This window comes from Rhinoraja longicauda, chromosome 10, assembly GCF_053455715.1.
Source record: "Rhinoraja longicauda isolate Sanriku21f chromosome 10, sRhiLon1.1, whole genome shotgun sequence".
Lineage (NCBI taxonomy): Eukaryota > Metazoa > Chordata > Chondrichthyes > Rajiformes > Arhynchobatidae > Rhinoraja > Rhinoraja longicauda.
This window is the reverse complement of record NC_135962.1, coordinates 2,770,507-2,791,142: the sequence shown is the minus strand read 5'-3', so window position 1 is coordinate 2,791,142 and position 20,636 is coordinate 2,770,507. Positions and strand designations below refer to the sequence as shown.

At 42.5% G+C, this 20,636-nt stretch overlaps 1 protein-coding gene across 2 annotated transcripts in view; it reads right to left on the bottom strand.

Annotated features, from left to right (window-relative positions):
• Positions 1 to 129: 129 nt before the first annotated feature.
• dync1h1 (dynein, cytoplasmic 1, heavy chain 1) overlaps positions 130 to 20,636 on the bottom strand; it is a 109,090-nt gene continuing 88,583 nt past the window's right edge. For both annotated transcript variants that reach the window (XM_078406036.1, XM_078406037.1), the window contains exons 70-78: positions 15,959 to 16,129; positions 14,252 to 14,469; positions 14,046 to 14,149; positions 13,377 to 13,588; positions 6,256 to 6,409; positions 3,363 to 3,505; positions 2,389 to 2,557; positions 1,721 to 1,848; positions 130 to 505 (exon numbers count right to left, since the gene is read on the bottom strand). In XM_078406036.1, the coding sequence (XP_078262162.1) occupies positions 377 to 505; positions 1,721 to 1,848; positions 2,389 to 2,557; positions 3,363 to 3,505; positions 6,256 to 6,409; positions 13,377 to 13,588; positions 14,046 to 14,149; positions 14,252 to 14,469; positions 15,959 to 16,129 (1,428 nt within the window). In that variant the 3' untranslated portion in view covers positions 130 to 376. The remainder of the gene's footprint in view (positions 506 to 1,720; positions 1,849 to 2,388; positions 2,558 to 3,362; positions 3,506 to 6,255; positions 6,410 to 13,376; positions 13,589 to 14,045; positions 14,150 to 14,251; positions 14,470 to 15,958; positions 16,130 to 20,636) is intronic.

The window sequence follows — 20,636 nt, the reverse complement described above, 5'->3', positions numbered from 1 at the left end:
CACTAATAATGGCAATTCTGATGGTTAATTTTTTCCTGCACACAAAGCATTGAGAAAATGTTAATCCAGTAGAGGACAATATTTAGATATTCAATGTTTTCCAACAAATTCAAAGACTCTTAATCATGATGTATAATTTTATTAATTGTAGAAATCAGCCATAAACCAAATTCCAAGTTACATTTTCCAGTTCTTGAATCTCAGCAACCATATTTTCTCAGACTTTCCCCTTAACTTGTACCATTTTTCAGAATAACAAATTCCCTCCAAAATCATTCACTACTTTGAAAGACAGCTACTAATCAGTTCTAAATAAAAGCACATGCAAATGTAATTATGTAACTAGGCCAAGTTCTGGCATTGGAATAACTCAGTTTTATTCTGTGCAAAGCAGTGCGACACCACGCTCATAAAAGCAGCGAGAATCTTCCTTGGTCGCAATGTCAAAGTCAACGGTGAATATCAGCTCTGCACGCGTGAAGTTCAGATATACGGGAAGTGTCACCTGTAAATTGAAAAAAAGTTGCAAGGGCATTAAAACAAAATGTCCTTTAAATTTATTAGGAACCAGATAGCAGAGGTGCTTTTTAAAGTTATCAGTGTGATCACAGCTAGTTTATGAACATTTACCTGCCTGTCACTGTATATCCTGCCCTGGATTAGCATTCCAAAATACATCACTTTGCAATTATTTGAGTTTGCCTTTATCAGATGGGACATTGAGTTGGGATGTCATTTCACAGCTGCAATGGATGTTGATAAGATCACATCCAGAATAGTATGCAGCTTTTGTGATCAAATCTGCAAGTCACCCATTCAGCACAGAACCAAGCCGTTTAGCCCAACGTCCATGCCTCGGGCCAACTCACCCACACCGGCCAACAATGTCCCAGCTACACACTAGTCTCACTTGCCTGTGCTTGGTCCATATCCCTCCAAACCTGTACCTGTGTACAGGTACTATACCTGTGTTTCTTAAACGATGGGATAGTCCCTACCTCTTCTGCCAGCTTGTTCCATATATCCACCACCCTTTGTCTTAAAAACTTACCCCTCGGATTCCTTTTAAATATTTTCCCCCTCACCTTGAACCTATGTCCTCTGGTCCTCGATTCCCCTACTCTGGACAAAAGACTCTGTGCATCTACCCGATCTATTCCTCTCATGATTTTGTACACCGCTATAAGATCTGTGCTCCATGGAATAGAGACCCAGCCTACTCAACCTCTTCCTATAGCTCACGCCCTCTAGTCCTGGCAACATCCTCGTAAATCTTTTATGAAACCTTTCAAGCTTGACAATATCCTTCCTAAAACATGGTGCCCAGAACTGAACACAATATTCTAAATGCGGTCTCACCAACGTCTTATACAACTGCAACATGACCTCCCAACTTCTATACTCAATACTCTTTTAACCACCTTTTCTACCTGCGACTCGACTTTCAAGGACCCGTACTCCTAGATCCCTCTGCTCTACAACGCTCCCCAGAGGCCTACTATTTACTGTGTAGGTCCTGCCCTTGTTCGACGTCCCAAAATGCAACACCTCACACTTCTCTGTATTAAATTCCATCAACCATTCCTCCGCCCACCCGGCCAATCGATCCAGATCCTGTTGCAATCTTTCACAACCATCTTCATTATCTGCAAAGCCACTAACTTTAGTATCAAGGTACCTTCCTGAGCTAGTCCCCCCCTGTCCATAGATAATTACTCACCACATTAGTTTTCTTTTCAGCATGCGTCTCTTTCACCCACCGAAGCTGTGTCAGAGTGAGTTCAGTGGATATTGAAGTGGATAAAGACAGCTTGTTGTTGTTGCAAATGGCACCTTGAAGTGTCAGGCCTATATAAAAGGAATGTTATTGTTTAGAATGTAGACTTTTTTAAAAGTCATCACGGGACTTGTCGATGTAACATTGCAGAAACATAATGGGAATCAGGCCGTAAGTACATAGCAAATACAAGATATACTGTATTTTACAACCCACAGGATTTTGGTTTTATCTTTCATTCTGGAAACCAGTTGGTTTTAGTAACTAGTCGTTATGAAGACTGCATAATTTGTGGGAAAATATACTAAACACTTTCCAAATGTACCCGCGTTGCCATAAACTGGACAAACAATAATGACAAGTGGAGAAAAATGGTCATGTGAAGTGACCAAAACTGAATGAAAGCTATTAGCATTAATAAAGCGATCATTTTAGCTGCTGTGGACTCCTGAATCAACTGTTGGCATACTCCTGCAAAATAGTTCAAATAGAACATTTACTGAGGAAAGCTCCAAATGTTGATAAAGCTCAGTTCTGCAATGTGACAGATTTCCCTAATGACAAATTCTATATCATGGTAACTCATTGTGGTATCCATTGTCACTACTAACCTGTTATCCCAAAACTGCAAGCATCCAGTACTGAGTTCTGATTATTGGTGACAGTGACTTCCAGTCGAAGCTCTTCCAACGACCAGCTGTTTGCTTGAGCCACGTACTGCCGTGTTGCTGTGATATAAGCCTCTGGCGCGTACAAACCACCCAAGTAAACATGGATATTCTGCATGAAAAATAACAGCAGGAAACCATTTTCTGCCAGCATTCCATATATTTCAACCATTGTTTTAATTAAGAAAGGTCAATTTGCCCAATATCCTTTGAATACCATGATAGGATGTTCACTTCTATAACTAACGTCGCTTCACATCATTGTTTGCTAATGGTGAGACTTTAACAAATTACTTCAACTATATGATCAGTTAAGGGTAAACAGAGATGTTCTCTAATACATGTTGAGTAGAGGATCAGTACTCTGTACAAAGGTGGTAGATGAAGAAACTACAATTACCTGGAATGAATGCTCTACAAGAGTGATAGGGAATCTCCTGAGAGCCTGTGCTGGGGCATGGTAACCTCATTCAAATGAATGAAAGCCTTTCTGATTTTAATACATTTTTAGTGTGTTAATTTTTGTTAGCTTAACAAGTGTGCTTACAAAAAAAGACAATATGTTATACAAACTACCCAAGCCAACATGGAGATTCTGCAGGAAAAATAACAGCAGGAAACCATTTTATGCCAGCATTCCATATATTTCAACCATTGTTTTAATTAAGGTCAATTTGCCCAATATCCTTTGAATACCATGATAGGATGTTCACTTCTATATATAAGTACAATCCTAAACCTGTTCTTACTACATTCCTGAAGGCAGATAATTGTACATGGAGCTCACTTAATGCAGTCACTTTTCATAAAACCGATCAGCTGTATATTTTTTAAAACAGCCTCTTGTCATGAAAACACCAATATTGAACAATAATAAAGTGGGTGTATATAAATATGAAGTAGGTATGTTTACCAACCTTCAGTTCTTTAGCACCGCCTGCAGATGCTGCCTGGGATATCTGCTGCAACTGCATTATGCGTTCACTGAAGTCAGCCACCCACTGAATGACTGTCATGTCTGCAGGGATTGTGTAACGGATCCAACTGTGAGGCAAAATACCTTTAATGGGCAAGGAAAGAGGAAGAGAATTCTGAATTGTAAATTTTTTAAAAATCAACTTTTACTGAGCACTTTGCATCTAATAGTTACATGTTACTCCTTTAATGGACAAAATTGAATTGAGCCATGACCGTATCTGCGCTATGGCATTTGTTTTCAAATAACCCCAGTTTTTTTAAAAGAAGCAAATCAATGCTCAAATTTCTAATCCATAACACAGACAGAAGCAGGGGTTGACGGCCGTTCAATTAGATCATGGCAGATTATTTCAACACCATTTTATTACCGTACCTCCGTAATCTTTGATTTCCCCCAATATCTAAAAGTCTAATTTCATTCAAAACTGAAATCAATGCCTGAGTCTCCACAGCCCAACAGGAGAAAGAATTCTAATGCTTCACCAGGCTTTGAAAGATATCTATTCATTTCAGTCCTAATTAGCCGACCTTATACTCAAGACTGTGATCACTTACAGTGCCCTCCATAATGTTTGGGACAAAGACACATCATTTATTTATTTGCCTCTGTACTCCACAATTTGAGATTTGTAATAGAAAAAAATCACACGTGGTTAAAGTGCACATTGTCAGATTTTACTAAAAGCCATTTTTATACATTTTGGTTTCACCATGTAGAAATTACAGCTGTGTTTATACAGAGTCTCCCCACTTCAGGGCGCCATAATGTTTGGAACACAGCAATGTCATGTAAACAAGAGTATCTTATTGCATGCAATGACTGCTTGAAGTCTGCGATTCATGGACATCACCAGTTGCTGGGTGTCTTCTCTGGTGATGCTCTGCCAGGCCTGTATTGCAGTCATCTTTAGCTTATGCTTGTTTTGGGGACTAGTCCCCTTCAGTTTTCTCTTCAGCATATGAAAGGCATGCTCAATTGGGCTCAGATTGGGTGAATGACGTAGGCCAAGAATTGACCATTTTTTAGCTTTGAAAAACTCCATGGTTGCTTTAGCAGTACGTTTGGGATCATTATCTTGCTGTAGAATGAGTTTTAAGGCATTTGTTTGAACTTGAGCAGATAGGGTGTGTCTATACACTTCAGAATTTATTATGCTACAACCATCAGCAGTTGTATCATCAATGAAGATAAGTGAGCCAGTACCGTCAGCACCCATACATGCCCAGGCCATAACACCCCCACCACCGTGTTTCACAGATAAGGTGGTGTGCTTCGGATCTTGGGCAGTTCCTTCTCTCCTCCATACTTTGCTCTTGCCATCATTCTGATATAAGTTAATCTTTGTCTCATCTGTCCACAAGATCTTTTTCCAGAACTGTGGTTGCTCTTTTAAGTACTTCTTGGCAAACTGTAACTGGACCATCCTATTTTTGCAGCTAACCAGTGGTTTGCATCTTGCAGTTTAGCCTCTGTATTTCTGTTCATGAAGTCTTCTGTGGACAGTGGTCATTGACAAATCCACACCTGACTCCTGAGGAGTGTTTCTGATCTGTCGGTCAGGTGTTTGGGAATTTTTCTTTATTATAGAGAATTCTTCTTTCATCAGCTGTGGAGGTCTTCCTTGGCCTGCCAGTCCCTTTGCGATTAGTCAGCTCACCAGTGCTATCTTTCTTAATGATATTCCAAACAGTAGATTTTGGTAAGCCTAAGGTTTTGGCGGATGTCCCTAACAGTTCTATTCTTAGTTCTCAGTCTCATAATGGCTTCTTTGACTTTTTTTGGCACAACTTTGGTCCTCATGTTGATAAACAGCAATAAAAGTTTCCAAAGGTGATGGAAAGTCTGGAGGAAAGACTAGGTGCTGAGAGCTCGCTGATACCTACATTAAGGAGGCATTTAAACACACCTGAGCAATTATAAACGCCTGTGAAGCCATGTGTCCCAAACATTATAGTGCCCTGAAATGGGGGGACAATCTATAAACACAGCTGTAATTTCTACTCGGTGAAACCGAAGTGTATAAAAATGGCCTTTAATAAAATCTGACAATGTGCACTTTAACCACATGTGATTTTTTTTCTGTTACAAATCTCAAATTGTACAGAGGCAAATAAATAAATGATGGGTCTTTGTCCCAAACATTATGGAGGGCACTGTAACTCCAGACTACTCAGTCGAGAACAACAAATATCTATCCTTTTCAGCTTTCTAAAAGTTGTGCCCGTTTGGAATGAGACCAGCTCACATTTCTTCTCGTCATTTTGGGAACTAGGTAAATTCTCATTGCACTTTACAGCAAGCATATCTTGTTTAAGTAAGGAAATCAAAACTGCTGAAGCGGTCTCACTAAGGCAACATCAATTACTGTAAAACATTTTCAATCCATCTTATTAAACTCAAATCCTCTCCCACTAAAGACCACTTGCCTTCCTAATGCGTTACTGCACCAGCACATTAGCTTTCAGATGCTGTGGTACAAGTCTCTTTGAATATCAACTCAGCTTGTGTTTTCTACCAAAGCACCAACATTTTTTCCCATACAGTATATTGCAATCCAGTAACTATTGGGACACTGTGCAGGAACCGAAGATTAGGGTCCACTTGACAGGCAAATACTCCTCCATGCATGAAGACCACTGAGTCAGTAGAGTTATTTAAACAAGGTTGAGAAATTTACCACATTACCGGCTCCGCCCCATCGTTAACCCTAGATGTGATTTCAGTACAATATATAATTTTACGTAACTTTGTGCCGCTATTTCAAAAGCTATACCGTTTAAAATGTTTTCATTTAATGTTACAAAATATATACTCCAGCTTAATTTCCTTACCCTTCACCATTTCACTAATTAACGTCCGCAGATAATTGGTCTGTTTTTTCTTCCCATCGCATACTTGCACTACATCAGCAAGGTCCTGGCGAATATCATGTAAAAGCTTTGCTCCACACTTAACTTCTCTTTCAAAGAATCTAAACAACGGATCCTGTAAAGATAAACATTTGTGTAATTCTTCCCTTTGTTTTGTACTACAGATGATAATGGACATTTTAACTACATTAATAGTTATTACTGTCTACTATCAAAAGAATGGAAAGACATTATAAATCTGGTCGCAGTCTCCATTAATATTTTTAATTTGTCTTTTTACATTCTTCAAGTATAAAATCAGTAATTGCTTTCATTTTCAGCATCTTCTACCACAACCCAGGTTACAGCTTAAAAAATAACAATTGGGCCATAATTTAGGAAAACGTCAAAATTATGAACAAAATATATTTGGATGTGAAAATCACTGTAGTTCTGTCATCTCCTTCATTCAGTCTACAGATACATTAAGGAAATAACTGTTCAATGACTTAGAGGATGGAGATGGAAAAGTAATGAATCAAGCTCAGATTCCCAAGAAGAAACTGATTTTGAAATGGAAGACATTTATATTTAAAAATTGTCATAATGAGGAAATCTGATAATCAATAGTGTGGTGGGGCGAGGGATGAGATTTCACAAAGGAAATAAGTGTTGTGAAACGATGGCAGATGGAGTTGCCGATAGTTTAACTCTTTTGTGACAATGTAGTCCATGGTTGCCTACAGTTTATGGCAAGAGTGGAGGTGACCGGGCAAATCAAAGGCATTACTGGTGAAAAGCAGGGATCCTTTAGGGTCACTAAATTAGTGATTGGTTTTGAAAGGGGAGAGCAAAACCCGCTGGTGCTTCAAGTGATGCAGCCAGATCTCCTGATGTACGGCCAAAACCAGGAATTCATTGTGGATGCCTAGTCTTTTGGTTTTCAATTCCCGAAAAAAAGACCAAACTGTTTTGCAATATCCACATTGATGCAAATCAGGAGAGTCAAGATGGAGTGCCCGCCCAAATAACAAATGAACAGTGGGAAGCTGTTGTAGGGAACAAGGGCATCAAAAGTTAGCGGTAAGGGATCTTTATTTGATGTCTCATTTGAAATATAGCAGTACAAACAATATGGGTTCTATCACTTCTACTATATCCAAAGTAAGGCCTGAGCCCACGATTTGCCTCAGAAGTTAGCATGTAAGCAGGACAGAGGCATACCTGAAAACAAAGTACCCACATGTTGTTACAACACTGTATGACCTCCATCAGGAACATAGGAAACGTTTACTGTGCTAAGCAACTCCACAACCAACACAACAGCCACAGTTCCATATAGACAATAGGTGCAGGAGTAGGCCATTCAGCCCTTCGAGCCAGCACCGCCATTCAATGCGATCATGGCTGATCACTCTCAATCAGTACCCCGTTCCTGCCTTCTCCCCATACCCCCTCACTCCGCTATCAGCTCTCTCTTGAAAGCATCCAACGATCTGGCCTCCACTGCCTTCTGAGGCAGAGAATTCCACACCTTCACCACTCTCTGACTGAAAAAGTTCTTCCTCATCTCCGTTCTAAATGGCCTACCCCTTATTCTTAAACTGTGGCCCCTTGTTCTGGACTCCCCCAACATTGGGAACATGTTTCCTGCCTCTAATGTGTCCAATCCCCTAATTATCTTATATGTTTCAATAAGATCCCCCCTCATCCTTCTAAATTCCAGTGTATACAAGCCCAATCGCTCCAGCCTTTCAACATACGACAGTCCCGCCATTCCGGGAATTAACCTAGTGAACCTACGCTGCACACCCTCCATAGCAAAAATATCCTTCCTCAAATTCGGAGACCAAAACTGCACACAGTACTCCAGGTGCGGTCTCACCAGGGCCCGGTACAACTGTAGAAGGACCTCTTTGCTCCTATACTCAACTCCTCTTGTTACGAAGGCCAACATTCCATTGGCTTTCTTCACTGCCTGCTGTACCTGCATGCTTCCTTTCATTGACTGATGCACTAGGACACCCAGATCTCGTTGAACTCCCCCTCCTCCTAATTTGACACCATTCAGATAATAATCTGCCTTTCTATTCTTACTTCCAAAGTGAATAACCTCACACTTATCTACATTAAACTACATATAACAACTACAGCACGGAAACAGGCCCGTTCGGCCCTACCAGTCCACGCCGACCACTCTCTCTGACCTAGTCTCATCTACCTGCTCTCAGACCATAACCCTCCAATCCCCTCTCATCCATATACCTATCCAACTTACTCTTAAATAATAAAATCGAGCCTGCCTCCACCACTTCCACCGGAAGCCCATTCCATACAGCCACCACCCTCTGAGTAAAGAAGTTACCCCTCATGTTACCCCTAAACTTTTGTCCCTCAATTCTAAAGTTATGTCCCCTTGTTGGAATCTTCCCCACTCTCAAGGGGAAAAGCCTACCCACGTCAACTCTGTCCGTCCCTCTTAAAATTTTAAAAACCTCTATCAAGTCCCCCCTCAACCTTCTACGCTCCAAAGAATAAAGACCCAACCTGTTCAACCTCTCTCTGTAGCTTAAGTGCTGAAACCCAGGCAACATTCTAGTAAATCTCCTCTGTACCCTCTCCATTTTGTCGACATCCTTCCTATAATTTGGCGACCAGAACTGCACACCATACTCCAGATTCGGCCTCACCAATGCCCTGTACAATTTTAACATTACATCCCAACTTCTATATTCGATGCTCTGATTTATAAAGGCAAGCATACCAAACGCCTTCTTCACCACCCTATCCACATGAGATTCCACCTTCAGGGAACAATGCACAGTTATTCCCAGATCCCTCTGTTCCACTGCATTCCTCAATTCCCTACCATTTACCCTGTACGTCCTATTTGATTTGTCCTACCAAAATGCAGCACCTCACACTTATCAGCATTAAACTCCATCTGCCATCTTTCAGCCCACCCTTCCAAAAGGCCCAAGTCTCTCTGTAGACTTTGAAACTCTACTTCATTATTAATTACACCACCTATCTTAGTGTCATCTGCATATTTACTAATCCAATTTGCCACACCATCATCCAGATTATTAATGTAAATGACAAACAACAGTGGACCCAACACAGATCCTTGGGGTACTCCACTAGATACTGGCCTCCAACCTGACATACAGTTGTCAACCATTACCCTCTGGTATCTCCCATTCAGCCATTGTTGAATCCATCTTGCAACCTCACTATTAATACCCAACGATTTAACCTTCTTAATCAACCTTCCATGTGGAACCTTGTCAAATGCCTTACTGGTACTGAAGTCCATATAGACAATTTCCCTGGAAAACCACGGCTCTTTCAAATTATTATTCTTTCCTTTCCACCGAACAGGGACATAAAGACTCTGTACTCTCAAAATTTCACCTTTAAATATCCTCCATTTCTCTATTATATCCTTTTCATAAAACAAAATGTCCCATTTCACTCCTTTTAAATCCTTTCTCATCTCCTCAAAATTAGCCTTTCTCCAATCCAAAATCTCAACCCTTGGTCCAGATTTGACCTTCTCCATAATTATATTGAAATATATGTTATAATGGCATTGTGATCACTAGACCCAAAGTGCTCTTCAACACATACCTCTGTCACCTGACCCGTCTCATTTCCCAACAGGAGGTCCAACACTGCCCCTTCTCTGGTAGGTACCTCTACGTATTGCTGCAAAAAACTATCCTGCACACATTTTACAAACTCCAAACCATCCAGCCCTTTAACAGAATGTGATTCCCAGTCTATGTACGGAAAATTGAAATCACCCACAATCACTACTCTGTGCTTACTACTAATATCTGCTATCTCCTTACATATTTGCTCTTCCAATTCTCGTTCCCTATTTGGCGGTCTATAATACACCCCTATAAGTGTTGCTAACCTTTTCTCATTTCTGAGTTCCACCCAAACAGCCTCCCTAATCGAGCCTTCTAGTCTGTCCTGCCAAAGCACTGCTGTGATATCCTCCCTGACAAGCAATGCAACACCCCCACCTCTTGCCCCTCCGATTCTATCACATCTGAAACAATGAAATCCTGGAATATTTAATTGCCAATCGCAACCCTCCTGCAACCATGTTTCACTGATCGCCACAACATCATACTTCCAGATATCAATCCAGGCTCTAAGCTCATCCACGTTTCTTACAATGCTCCTAGCATTAAAATATACAAATTTAAGGGACCCATCATTTCTTATTCTCAGTTTATTTCTTTTCACTTCTTTCTCTCCTACATATTGGGTCTGAGTGTTTCCCTTTTATGCCTCCTGCCTCACACACTGCCTATTAGCTATCTGTGTTTGAGTCCCTCCCCCCAACCGTACTAGTTTAAAGTCTCCGCAATTACCTTAGCAAATCTCCCCGCCAGGATATTGGTTCCCCTCAGGTTCAGATGCAACCCGTCCTTTTTGTACAGGTCATACTTCCCCCAGAAGAGGTCCCAATGATCCAGAAACTTGAATCCCTGCTCCCTGCACCAGTCCCTCAGCCACGTATTTATCCTCCACCTCACTCCATTCCTATTCTCACTATCGCGTGGCACAGGCAGTAAGCCTGAGATTATCGCTTTGGAAGTCCATTTTTTTAAACACTCTTCCTAGCCCCCTAAATTCTCCTTTCAGGACCTCTTCCCTTATCCTACCTATATTGTTGGTACCTATATGTACCACGACCTCTGGCTCCTCTCCCTCCCCTTTCAGGATATCCTGGACACGCTCAGACACATCCCGGACACCGGCACCAGGGAGGCAAACCACCATTCGGGTCTCCCGACTGCGTCCACAGAATCGCCTATCTGACCCCCTCACTATAGAGTCCCCTATCACTATCGCTCTCTTCTTCCTTTCCCTACCCTTCTGAGCAACAGGGCCGGACTCCGTGCCAGAGGCCCGGGCGCCGTCGCTGCCCCCAGGTAGGCTGTACTCCCCAACAACACCTAAACAGGAGTATTTATTGCCAAGGGGTACATCCACTGGGGTACTCACTAGTCCCTGCCTCTGCTCCTTGCCCCCCCTAACCGTGACCCACTTGTCTACCTCCCGTGGTCTTGGAGTGACCACCTCTCTCTAACTCCTCTCTATAACCTCCTCACTCTCCCTGACCAGACGGAGGTCATCAATCTGCCGCTCCAGGTTCCTAATACGGTCCCTTAGGAGCCCCATCTCGTCGCACCTGGCGCAGATGTGGATGTCTGGAAGACTATCAGACTCCCAGATTCCCCACATCCGACACCCAGAACAATAAACTGCCCTGACACTCATACTCCCCAAACAAAGCCCCGTGCTCGGTTTCTAAACCTACCGCCCGGCCGCTACTCCAACTGCCCACCCAAAAGAACTGAGTGATCTCCTGGGAGAGGCGAAAAACCGGATTAAAAACCCAGGCCAATTTGGGGAAAAAAAATCTGGGAAATTCCTCTCCGACCCCAAGCTAGGCGATCGAAACTTGTCCGGGAGATCACACAGGTCTTACTCCTTACTAACTCCACACAATACTTCCCAAGCAACACAACTTGGTGCTGCTGCTGCTGCTGCGGCTGACTGCTGCTCTGTTTTCCCCTCATAAAGTGACAATTAAGCATTTAACAAAGTGGTTCCAGTACAACCCAGTATCAATGTAACGGAAACCTGTATGAGGGATGATAAATAATTTGCACCAAGCTTTAGCTTGTGTTCTGTAGTTAACTCTTATTCATTACAAGACCGTTATTAGCTGGTTCAACCCAAATTATGTGGTTGCATTATTTGAATACAGCAAAGGTTATAGGTTCTTCCAACATACCAGCTATAATCCTGAAGACCAGTCATTGTTAACCAGTCATACAGCACAGAAACAGACCCTTTGGTTCATGCTCACCAAGCTAGTTCCATTTACCCAAGCTTGACTCATACCCCTCTAAAACTTTCCTATCAAAGTGCTGAAGTAACTCAGCAGGTCAGGTAGCATCTCTGATGAACGAACATAGATAGGTGACGTTTCGGGTTGGGCCTTTATTCAGACTGATTATAAGGGGGGGTGAGGGGGAGATGAAAGAAAGCTAGAAGAGTGGAGACAAAATGTGCAGGAAAAAAACTGCAGATGCTGGTTTAAATCAAAGTTAGACACAAAATGCTGGAGTAACTCAGCGGGTCAGGCAGCATCTCTGGAGAGAAGGAATGGGTGACAATTCGGGTCGAGACCCTTCTTCAGACTGAAAAGAGGAGAGGCAGGACAAAGAACGGCAGGTAATAGGTGAACAGAGGGATTTGATAGGCAGATGGTTTGTCAAAGTCAGAGATGGAAAAAGGAGCAAGACAAAAGGATTGAATAGTTGTGAATTGTGGAGGTGAGAAATAGATGCAAATCTAGGAGGAGGGAGGGATGTGAAGGGTTTCCTAAAATTGGAGAATTCAATGTTCATAACTTGGGTAATAAGGTACCCAAGTGGAATATGAGGTGTTGTTCCTCCTGTTTGCGTGTGGTATCACTCTGGCAATACAGGCCTCCCCAAGGTCAATATGGGAATGGGAAGGGGTTAAAAATGGTTAGCTACTGGGAGATCCTGTAGGTCTTGATTGTCCGAGCACAAGTGCTCTGCGGAATGGTCGCCAGGTTTATGCTTGGTCTTGCCAATCTTTCCTATCCATGTACCTGTCCAATTGTCTTTTAAACATTGTTACAGTGCCTGCCTCAACTACCTCCTCTGGCAGTTCCTTTTATGTACCCACCAACCTCTGTGCGAACAAGTTGCCTCTCGGGTTCCTATTAAATCTTTCACAGGATGAATCATATTTGATTAATGTTCAACTATACCCAACTACACACCACACTGGCTGCCATTGTGCCAGTAACTAATTACTCCTTGCAAATCCTGTAACTTCTAGGGCTCACGTGAAAAGTAGCTTTTTAACATAGAAAATAGGTGCACTAGGTGGCCCATTCATTGTGATCATGGCTGATCATCCATAATCAGTAACCTGTGCCTGCCTTCTCCCCATATCCCTTGATTCCATTAGCCCCTAGAGCTCTATCTAACTCAAATACATAATTTGCCCTAAACTTTAAAACATAAAATTAATCCAACCTTAATGTTGTCGACTGTGCGTTTAAGATGGTTAAGTGACTTTGGAATAAGTTGGAGCCAGTTGCAGGCTGTGGTGTGAAGACTTCGCATCCAGATTGGCCGTCCATCTGAGGTGGACCCTGTGCGTTGCTTCTTCTCGGTTTCTGCATAAGCCAGGTCATCCTCATCCTCCAACATCTGCATTTTCAGCATCTTGCTGAGCATGCCAGCGCCTGAATCAGATAAGGTTCAAATGATCAAGATAGCGCAGCTAGGATGCTTCTCAATTTAAACATATGGATATACAGTGGGTAAAGAGACCAATTTAAATCCAAAATAAAAAAGTGACGATTTCACAAGGAAAAGATTACATTGAGAAAATAACAGATTTTTCTTCTACCAATATTAGTTCTGTATCTGACATGTTTTTCTGTGCTTGTGTAACACAATGTCATTAAATTAGTCTGGTTTTTTTCAGAGCATGTACGTTTGTGTAGTTTGTCTGATCAGCAACAACCTGAGAGCCATTTTAATGAAATTATCCATGGATCTTTTCTTTGGTCACTTCAATATATTATTGGAAGAAAGCATATTCTATGTTTTTACTTTCTTCTAAAATTATATGGAAGTATCGTTGGCTTTTCAAAACCCAACATTTTCAACTAAAGTAATTGGAAATCTAATATTTACCCTGTGAGGTTAAAAGCACCTTCTCAGCATTGTTGGGTAAACCCAGCCAGGATGGAGTCTGAGTATCAGGAAGCATCTCAACCCATTGTATGAATTCTTCTCGCCTGCATGCAAATCAACATTTGTTAATTAAATAACAATTCCACAAACCATGTCCTACAGCAAACATCTTAACTTGATTTAATTGCTGTTTAAATGGTCTTTACCTGATTCCATCTGGCATTAGAATATCCTTATGTCCATCGACTTTGCATGCCAATTTGAATTCACTGTCGAAGCTAGCGGTGGTAAATAATCGCTCCAAGAAGGAATTCAGCAACCGCTGGTCGAATTCATTGTCAATACGGCCTCCGTAAATGGACTGTGCCATCAGGGTTTTCAGAGCTGCCCAAGGAATTTTATCAGGTGAAATGTTCTGGCGCCCCTGCAGCAAAGCAAGTTGTTTCATGTGAAAAATTGTTGAAGTAGGTTAGAAATCAACCAACAGGTTCACTGCAGCACCCTCTCTTTACTGGGACCGAAAATAAATGATCAACCTTAAACTTCATGCACAGACCGATTGTGGGTTCTCATTGCAATGGATTTCTCAATGGATGGGCAAATTTATTGATTTTGTTTGTTGGCGACCAAATCATTGCCTATAACAAAAGGTAGTTTGGGTTTCAATCAAGTATTGAATTAGAAGATTACATTAGCTAGTTGACTTGGCCAATTCTAATCAACCCAATATTCATTCATTCATTCATTCATTCATTCATGGGGAGTGAATCCTCAAGAGATTCAGAATCCCTTGAATAAGTTTCTCATCTCGGTCCCAAAATGAGCACTTATTTTGAGACAGCTCATTCCTGTTTGAGATATTAGACACACCCAAAGATCTAATGTTCGCAGGGAAACATACTGATGCACATAATTGGAAGGAATAGGCCACCAAGCAGCCTAAGACTACCCCACCGCTCAATATTACCATTTATCTGCCTCCTGCCACTCTTCCGTGCCAGTTCCAGAGAACTTGACGCCCTGATTATTCAATAATTTATCTGCCTCCTCTGTAAACACCACAAATTATAAAAAAACAGCAGTATGCTTATTGTATATCATAGACAAAATAGGTGCAGGAGGCCATTTGGCCCTTTGAGCCAGCACCGCCATTCATTGTGATCATGGCTGATCATCCACAATCAGTAACCTCTCCCCATATCCCTTGATTCCGCCCCCAGAGCTCTATCTAACTCTCTCTTAAATTCATCCAGTTATTTGGCCTCCACTGCCTTCTGTGGCAGAGAATTCCACAAATTCACAACTCTCTCGGTGATAAAATTCCTTCTCACCTCAGTTTTAAATGGCCTCCCCTTTATTCTAACCAACTAAAATATACTTATCAGTTTAAAAAAGATATCCACAACAATTCAGAATTCTAAATCGACAATACCCTCTGAATTTAAGTAAATATGGGTAGCTTCACATTATTCCACAACAAAAGGTAATTAATTTCAACCCAAGTGCAGACTGACCGTCTATTAAAGAGGTAAATACCAAGAATGTGTTTCGGACAACTGGTAGTAATCAGTAGCGTCCAGGTTATTTATTTGAATCTTGCCCCAAAATCCTAACAACATGGAACTAATCATCTCCTTTACATTGCACAGCCACAGTATTTATATTTAGTAGTGTCATTATGATTTAATCGATACAGCTATGACATGTAACTATGAGAGTTAGATCGAGCTCGAGGGGCTAGCAGAATCCAGGGATATGGGGAGAAGCTGGGCACAGGTTACTGTTTGTGGATGATCAGCCATGATCACAATGAATGGCGGTGCTGGCTTGAAGGGCCAAATGGCCTCCTCCTGCACCTATTTTCTATGTTTCTATGTTGTCTTTGCATTACTTTCAATGTTCTGCAGACTTGCCTTTGCTGTGTCATCCAGCCATGTATCCACTGTATCGCAGGCTGATCTTAAGTCTGATTCACCAAACTCGTATTTCTTGGACCATCCCAAGGGCGCATATCGCAAACGTTCTTGGATAACAGCATGGAACCAGGCCAGGAGGAAATACAACCGTGCACGCTCATTTGGTGCCTGAAAGAACAATACATTCAGGCAAGGTTATCCCCACACAACGATTGGCTAAACATTTTGCTGGAGCTTTCAAAAACTTTCTTCTTTAAAACAGTAATGTTTCCATGGGCATTTAGGGATGGATTGTGAGGCCTCAATTACATAAAATAACCACAGTAAATTATTGTAGAAACAAGGATCTTCAAATGTTGGATTACAAAAAAAGACACAAAGTGCTGCAGTAACTCAGCAGGTCAGGCAGCATCTCTGGGAACATGGAGAGGAGACGTTTCGGGTGGGGATCCTTCTTCAGACGGATTGTGGGGAGGGAGAAGGAAAGATGGATAAGAGACAGGACCAAGCCTGGCAGGTAATAGGTGAATACAGTTGAGTTTTTTTTGATAGGCAGATGGTTGGACAAAGGCCAGAGATGAAAAGACAGAATATGTAAGAAAATGATTGAATTGTTGCAAACTGTGAAGTTAGAGGAAGAAATAGGTGTGAGTCCAGATGGAGCACGGGAAGGGGGGGGAGTTGTAGTTATCTAGAATTGGAGCATTCAACGTTCATACATTGTAGGGTAACCAAGCAGAATATGAGGTACTGTTCCTCCAGTTTGCGTGTGGCCTCGTTTTGGCCACAGGGCAGAAAGGTCAGTATGGGAATGGCAAGACGAGTAAAATTGGTTAGCAACCAGTAGATCCATTAGGCCTTGGTGGGCCAAGTACAAGTATTCGGCGAAATGGTCGTTGAGTCTATGCCCGGTCTTGCTGATGTACTGGAGGCCACATCAAGAATTCCAAATGCAGTACATGAGGTTAGAGAAGGTATACATGAAGCTCTGTTTCACCTTGGAGTGCTCATCCTGCAACATGTGGAAGATCAGGGATATTGTCGGTGTCCCTGATGACTACGTGTGCAGGAAGTGTGTCCAGCTGCAGCTCCTGGCAGACCGCATTGAACGGTTGGAGCTGCGGTTGGATTCATACTGGAGCATCCACGATGCTGAGAAGGTCGTGAATAGCACGTAGTGAGTTGGCCACACTGCAGGTAAAGGTTAAGCGGACTAGCCAGCATAGCAGTAGGCAGGTAGCGCAGGAGTCCCCAGCGGTCATCTCCCTCCTAAACAAATATACCATTTTGGATACTGTTGGGGGAGATGGCTCATCAGGGGAAGGCAGCAGCAGCCAAGTTCATGGCACCATGGGTGGCTCTGCGGCAAAGGAGGGGAGGAAAAAGAGTGGAAGGGCTATAGTAATAGGGGATTCAATTGTAAGGGGAATAGATAGGCGTTTCTGCGAGACTCCAGGATGGTATGTTGCCTCCCTGGTGCAAGGGTCAGGGATGTCTCTGAGCGGCTGCAGAACATTCTGGAGGGGGAGGGTGAACAGCCAGTTGTCGTGGTGCACATTGGCACCAACGATATAGGTAAAAAACGGGATGAGGTCCTACAAGGTGAATTTAGGGAGCTAGGAGATAAACTTAAAAGTAGGACCTCAAAGGTAATAATCTCTGGATTACTACCAGTGTCACGTGCTAGTCAGAGTAGAAATAGGAGGATATTTCAGATGAATACGTGGCTTGAAAAATGGTGCAAGGGGGAGGGATTCCAATTTCTAGGACATTGGAACCAGTTCTGGGGGAGGTGGGACCAGTACAAACAGGACGGTCTACACCTGAGCTGGAATGGAACCAATGTCCTTGGGGGAGTGTTTGCTAGTGCTGTCGGGGAGGATTTAAACTAATGTGGCAGGGGGATGGGAGCATGAGCAGAGACAGAGGGGTGTAAAATGAGGGTAGAAGCAATAGGTAGTAAGGTGAAAAGTAAAAGTGGCAGGCAGACAAATCCAGGGCAAAAATCAAAAAGGGCCACTTTTCAACATAATTGTATAAGGGGTAAGAGTGTTGTAAAAACAAGCCTGAAGGCTTTGTGTCTCAATGCAAGGAGCATTCGTAATAAGGTGGATGAGTTGAATGTGCAGATAGTTATTAATGAATATGATATAGTTGGGATTACGGAGACATGGCTCCAGGGTGACCAAGGCTGGGAGCTGAACATCCAGGGATAGTCAATATTCAGGAGGGATAGACAGAAAGGAAAAGGAGGTGGGGTAGCGTTGCTGGTTAGAGAGGAGATTAACGCAATAGAAAGGAAGGACATTAGCTTGGAGGATGTGGAATCGATATGGGTAGAGCTGCGAAACACTAAGGGGCAGAAAACGCTAGTGGGAGTTGTGTACAGGCCACCTAACAGTAGTAGTAGAGTTGGGGATGGCATCAAACAGGAAATTAGAAATGCGTGCAACAAAGGTAAAACAGTTATAATGGGTGACTTCAATCTACATATAGAGGTGCTGAGGAAGAGGTTTCTTGGAATGTATGCGGGATAGTTTTCTAAACCAACATGTAGAGGAACCAACGAGAGAACAGGCTATTCTAGACTGGGTATTGAGTAATGAGGAAGGGTTAGTTTGAAGAGGGTCTCGACCCGAAACGTCACCTATTCCTTCTCTCCCGAGATGCTGCCTGACCTGCTGAGTTACTCCAGCATTTTTTTGAATAAAAAGGTTAGTTAGCAGTCTTGATGTGCGTGGCCCCTTGGGCAAGAGTGACCATAATATGGTTGAGTTCTTCATTAGGATGGAGAGGGACATAGTTAATTCAGAAACAACGGTAACTTTGAGGGTATGAGACGTGAATTGGCCAAGATAGACTGGCAAATGATTCTTAAAGGATGGATATGCAATGGAAGGCATTTAAAGACCGCATGGATGAACTACAACAATTGTTCATCCCAGTTTGGCAAAAGAATAAATCAGGGAAGGTAGTGCATCCGTGGCTAACAAGGGAGATTAGGGATAGTATCAAAACAAAAGATGAAGCGTACAAGTTAGCAAGAAAAAGCAGCCTACCAGAGGACTGGGAGAAATTCAGAGTCCAGCAGAGGAGGACAAAGGTCTTAATTAGGAAAGGGAAAATAGATTATGAAAGAAGACTGGCAGGGAACATAAAAACTGACTGCAAAAGCTTTTATAGATATGCGAAGAGAAAAAGATTAGTTAAAACAAATGTAGGTCCCTTGCAGTCAGATACAGGTGAATTGATCATGGGGAACAAAGACATGACAGACCAATTGAATAACTGCTTTGGTTCTGTCTTCACTAAGGAAGACATAATCTGCCGGAAATAGCAGGGGTCCGGGGGTCAAATGAGATGGAGGAACTGAGTGAAATCCAGGTTAGTCGGGAAGTGGTGTTAGGTAAATTGAATGGATTAAAGGTCGATAAATCCCCAGGGCCAGATAGGCTGCATCCCAGAGTGCTTAAGGAGGAACCCCCTGAAATAGTGGATGCATTAGTGATAATTTTTCAAAATTCTATAGATTCTGGAGTAGTTCCTGAGGATTGGAGGGTAGCTAATGTAACCCCACTTTTCAAAAAGGGAGGGAGAGAGAAAACGGGGAATTACAGACCAGTTAGTCTAACATCGGTAGTGGGGAAAATGCCAGTCAGTTATTAAAGATGGGATAGCAGCACATTTGGAAAGTGGTGAAATCATTGGACAAAGTCAGCATGGATTTATGAAAGGTAAATCATGTCTGACGAATCTTATAGAATTTTTTGAGGATGTAACTAGTAGAGTGGATAAGGGGGAACCAGTGGATGTGTTATATCTGGACTTCCAGAAGGCTTTCGACAAGGTCCCACATAAGAGATTAGTATGCAAACTTAAAGCACACGGTATTGTGGGTTCAGTATTGATGTGGATAAAGAACTGGCTGGCAGACAGGAAGCAAAGAGTAGGAATAAACGGGTTCTTTTCAGAATGGCAGGCAGTGACTAGCGGGGTACTGCAAGGCTCAGTGCTGGGACTCCAACTATTTACAATACATATTAATGATTTGGACGAGGGAATTGAATGCAACATCTCCAAGTTTGCGGATGACACGAAGCTAGGGGGCAGTGTTAGCTGTGAGGAGGATGCTAGGAGGCTGCAACGTGACTTGGATAGGTTAGGTGAGTGGGGAAATGCATGGCAGATGCAGTATAATGTGGACAAATGTGAGGTTATCCACTTTGGTGGCAAGAACAGGAAAGCAGACTATTATCTGAATGGTGGCCGATTAGGAGAAGGGGAGATGCAACGTGGTACACCAGTCATTGAAAGTAGGCATGCAGGTGCAGCAGGCAGTGAAGAATGCGAATGGTATGTTGGCATTCATAGCGAGGGGATTTGAGTATAGGAGCAGGGAGCAGGGAGGTTCTGCTGCAGTTGTACAGGGCATTGGTGAGACCACACCTGGAGTATTGCGTACAGTTTTGGTCTCCTAATCTGAGGAAAGACATTCTTGCCATAGAGGGAGTACAGAGAAGGTTCACCAGATTGATTCCTGGGATGGCAGGACTTTCATATGAAGAAAGACTGGATAGACTCGGCTTGTACTCGCTGGAATTTAGAAGATTGAGGGGGATCTTATAGAAACTTACAAAATTCTTAAGGGGTTGGACAGGCTAGATGCAGGAAGATT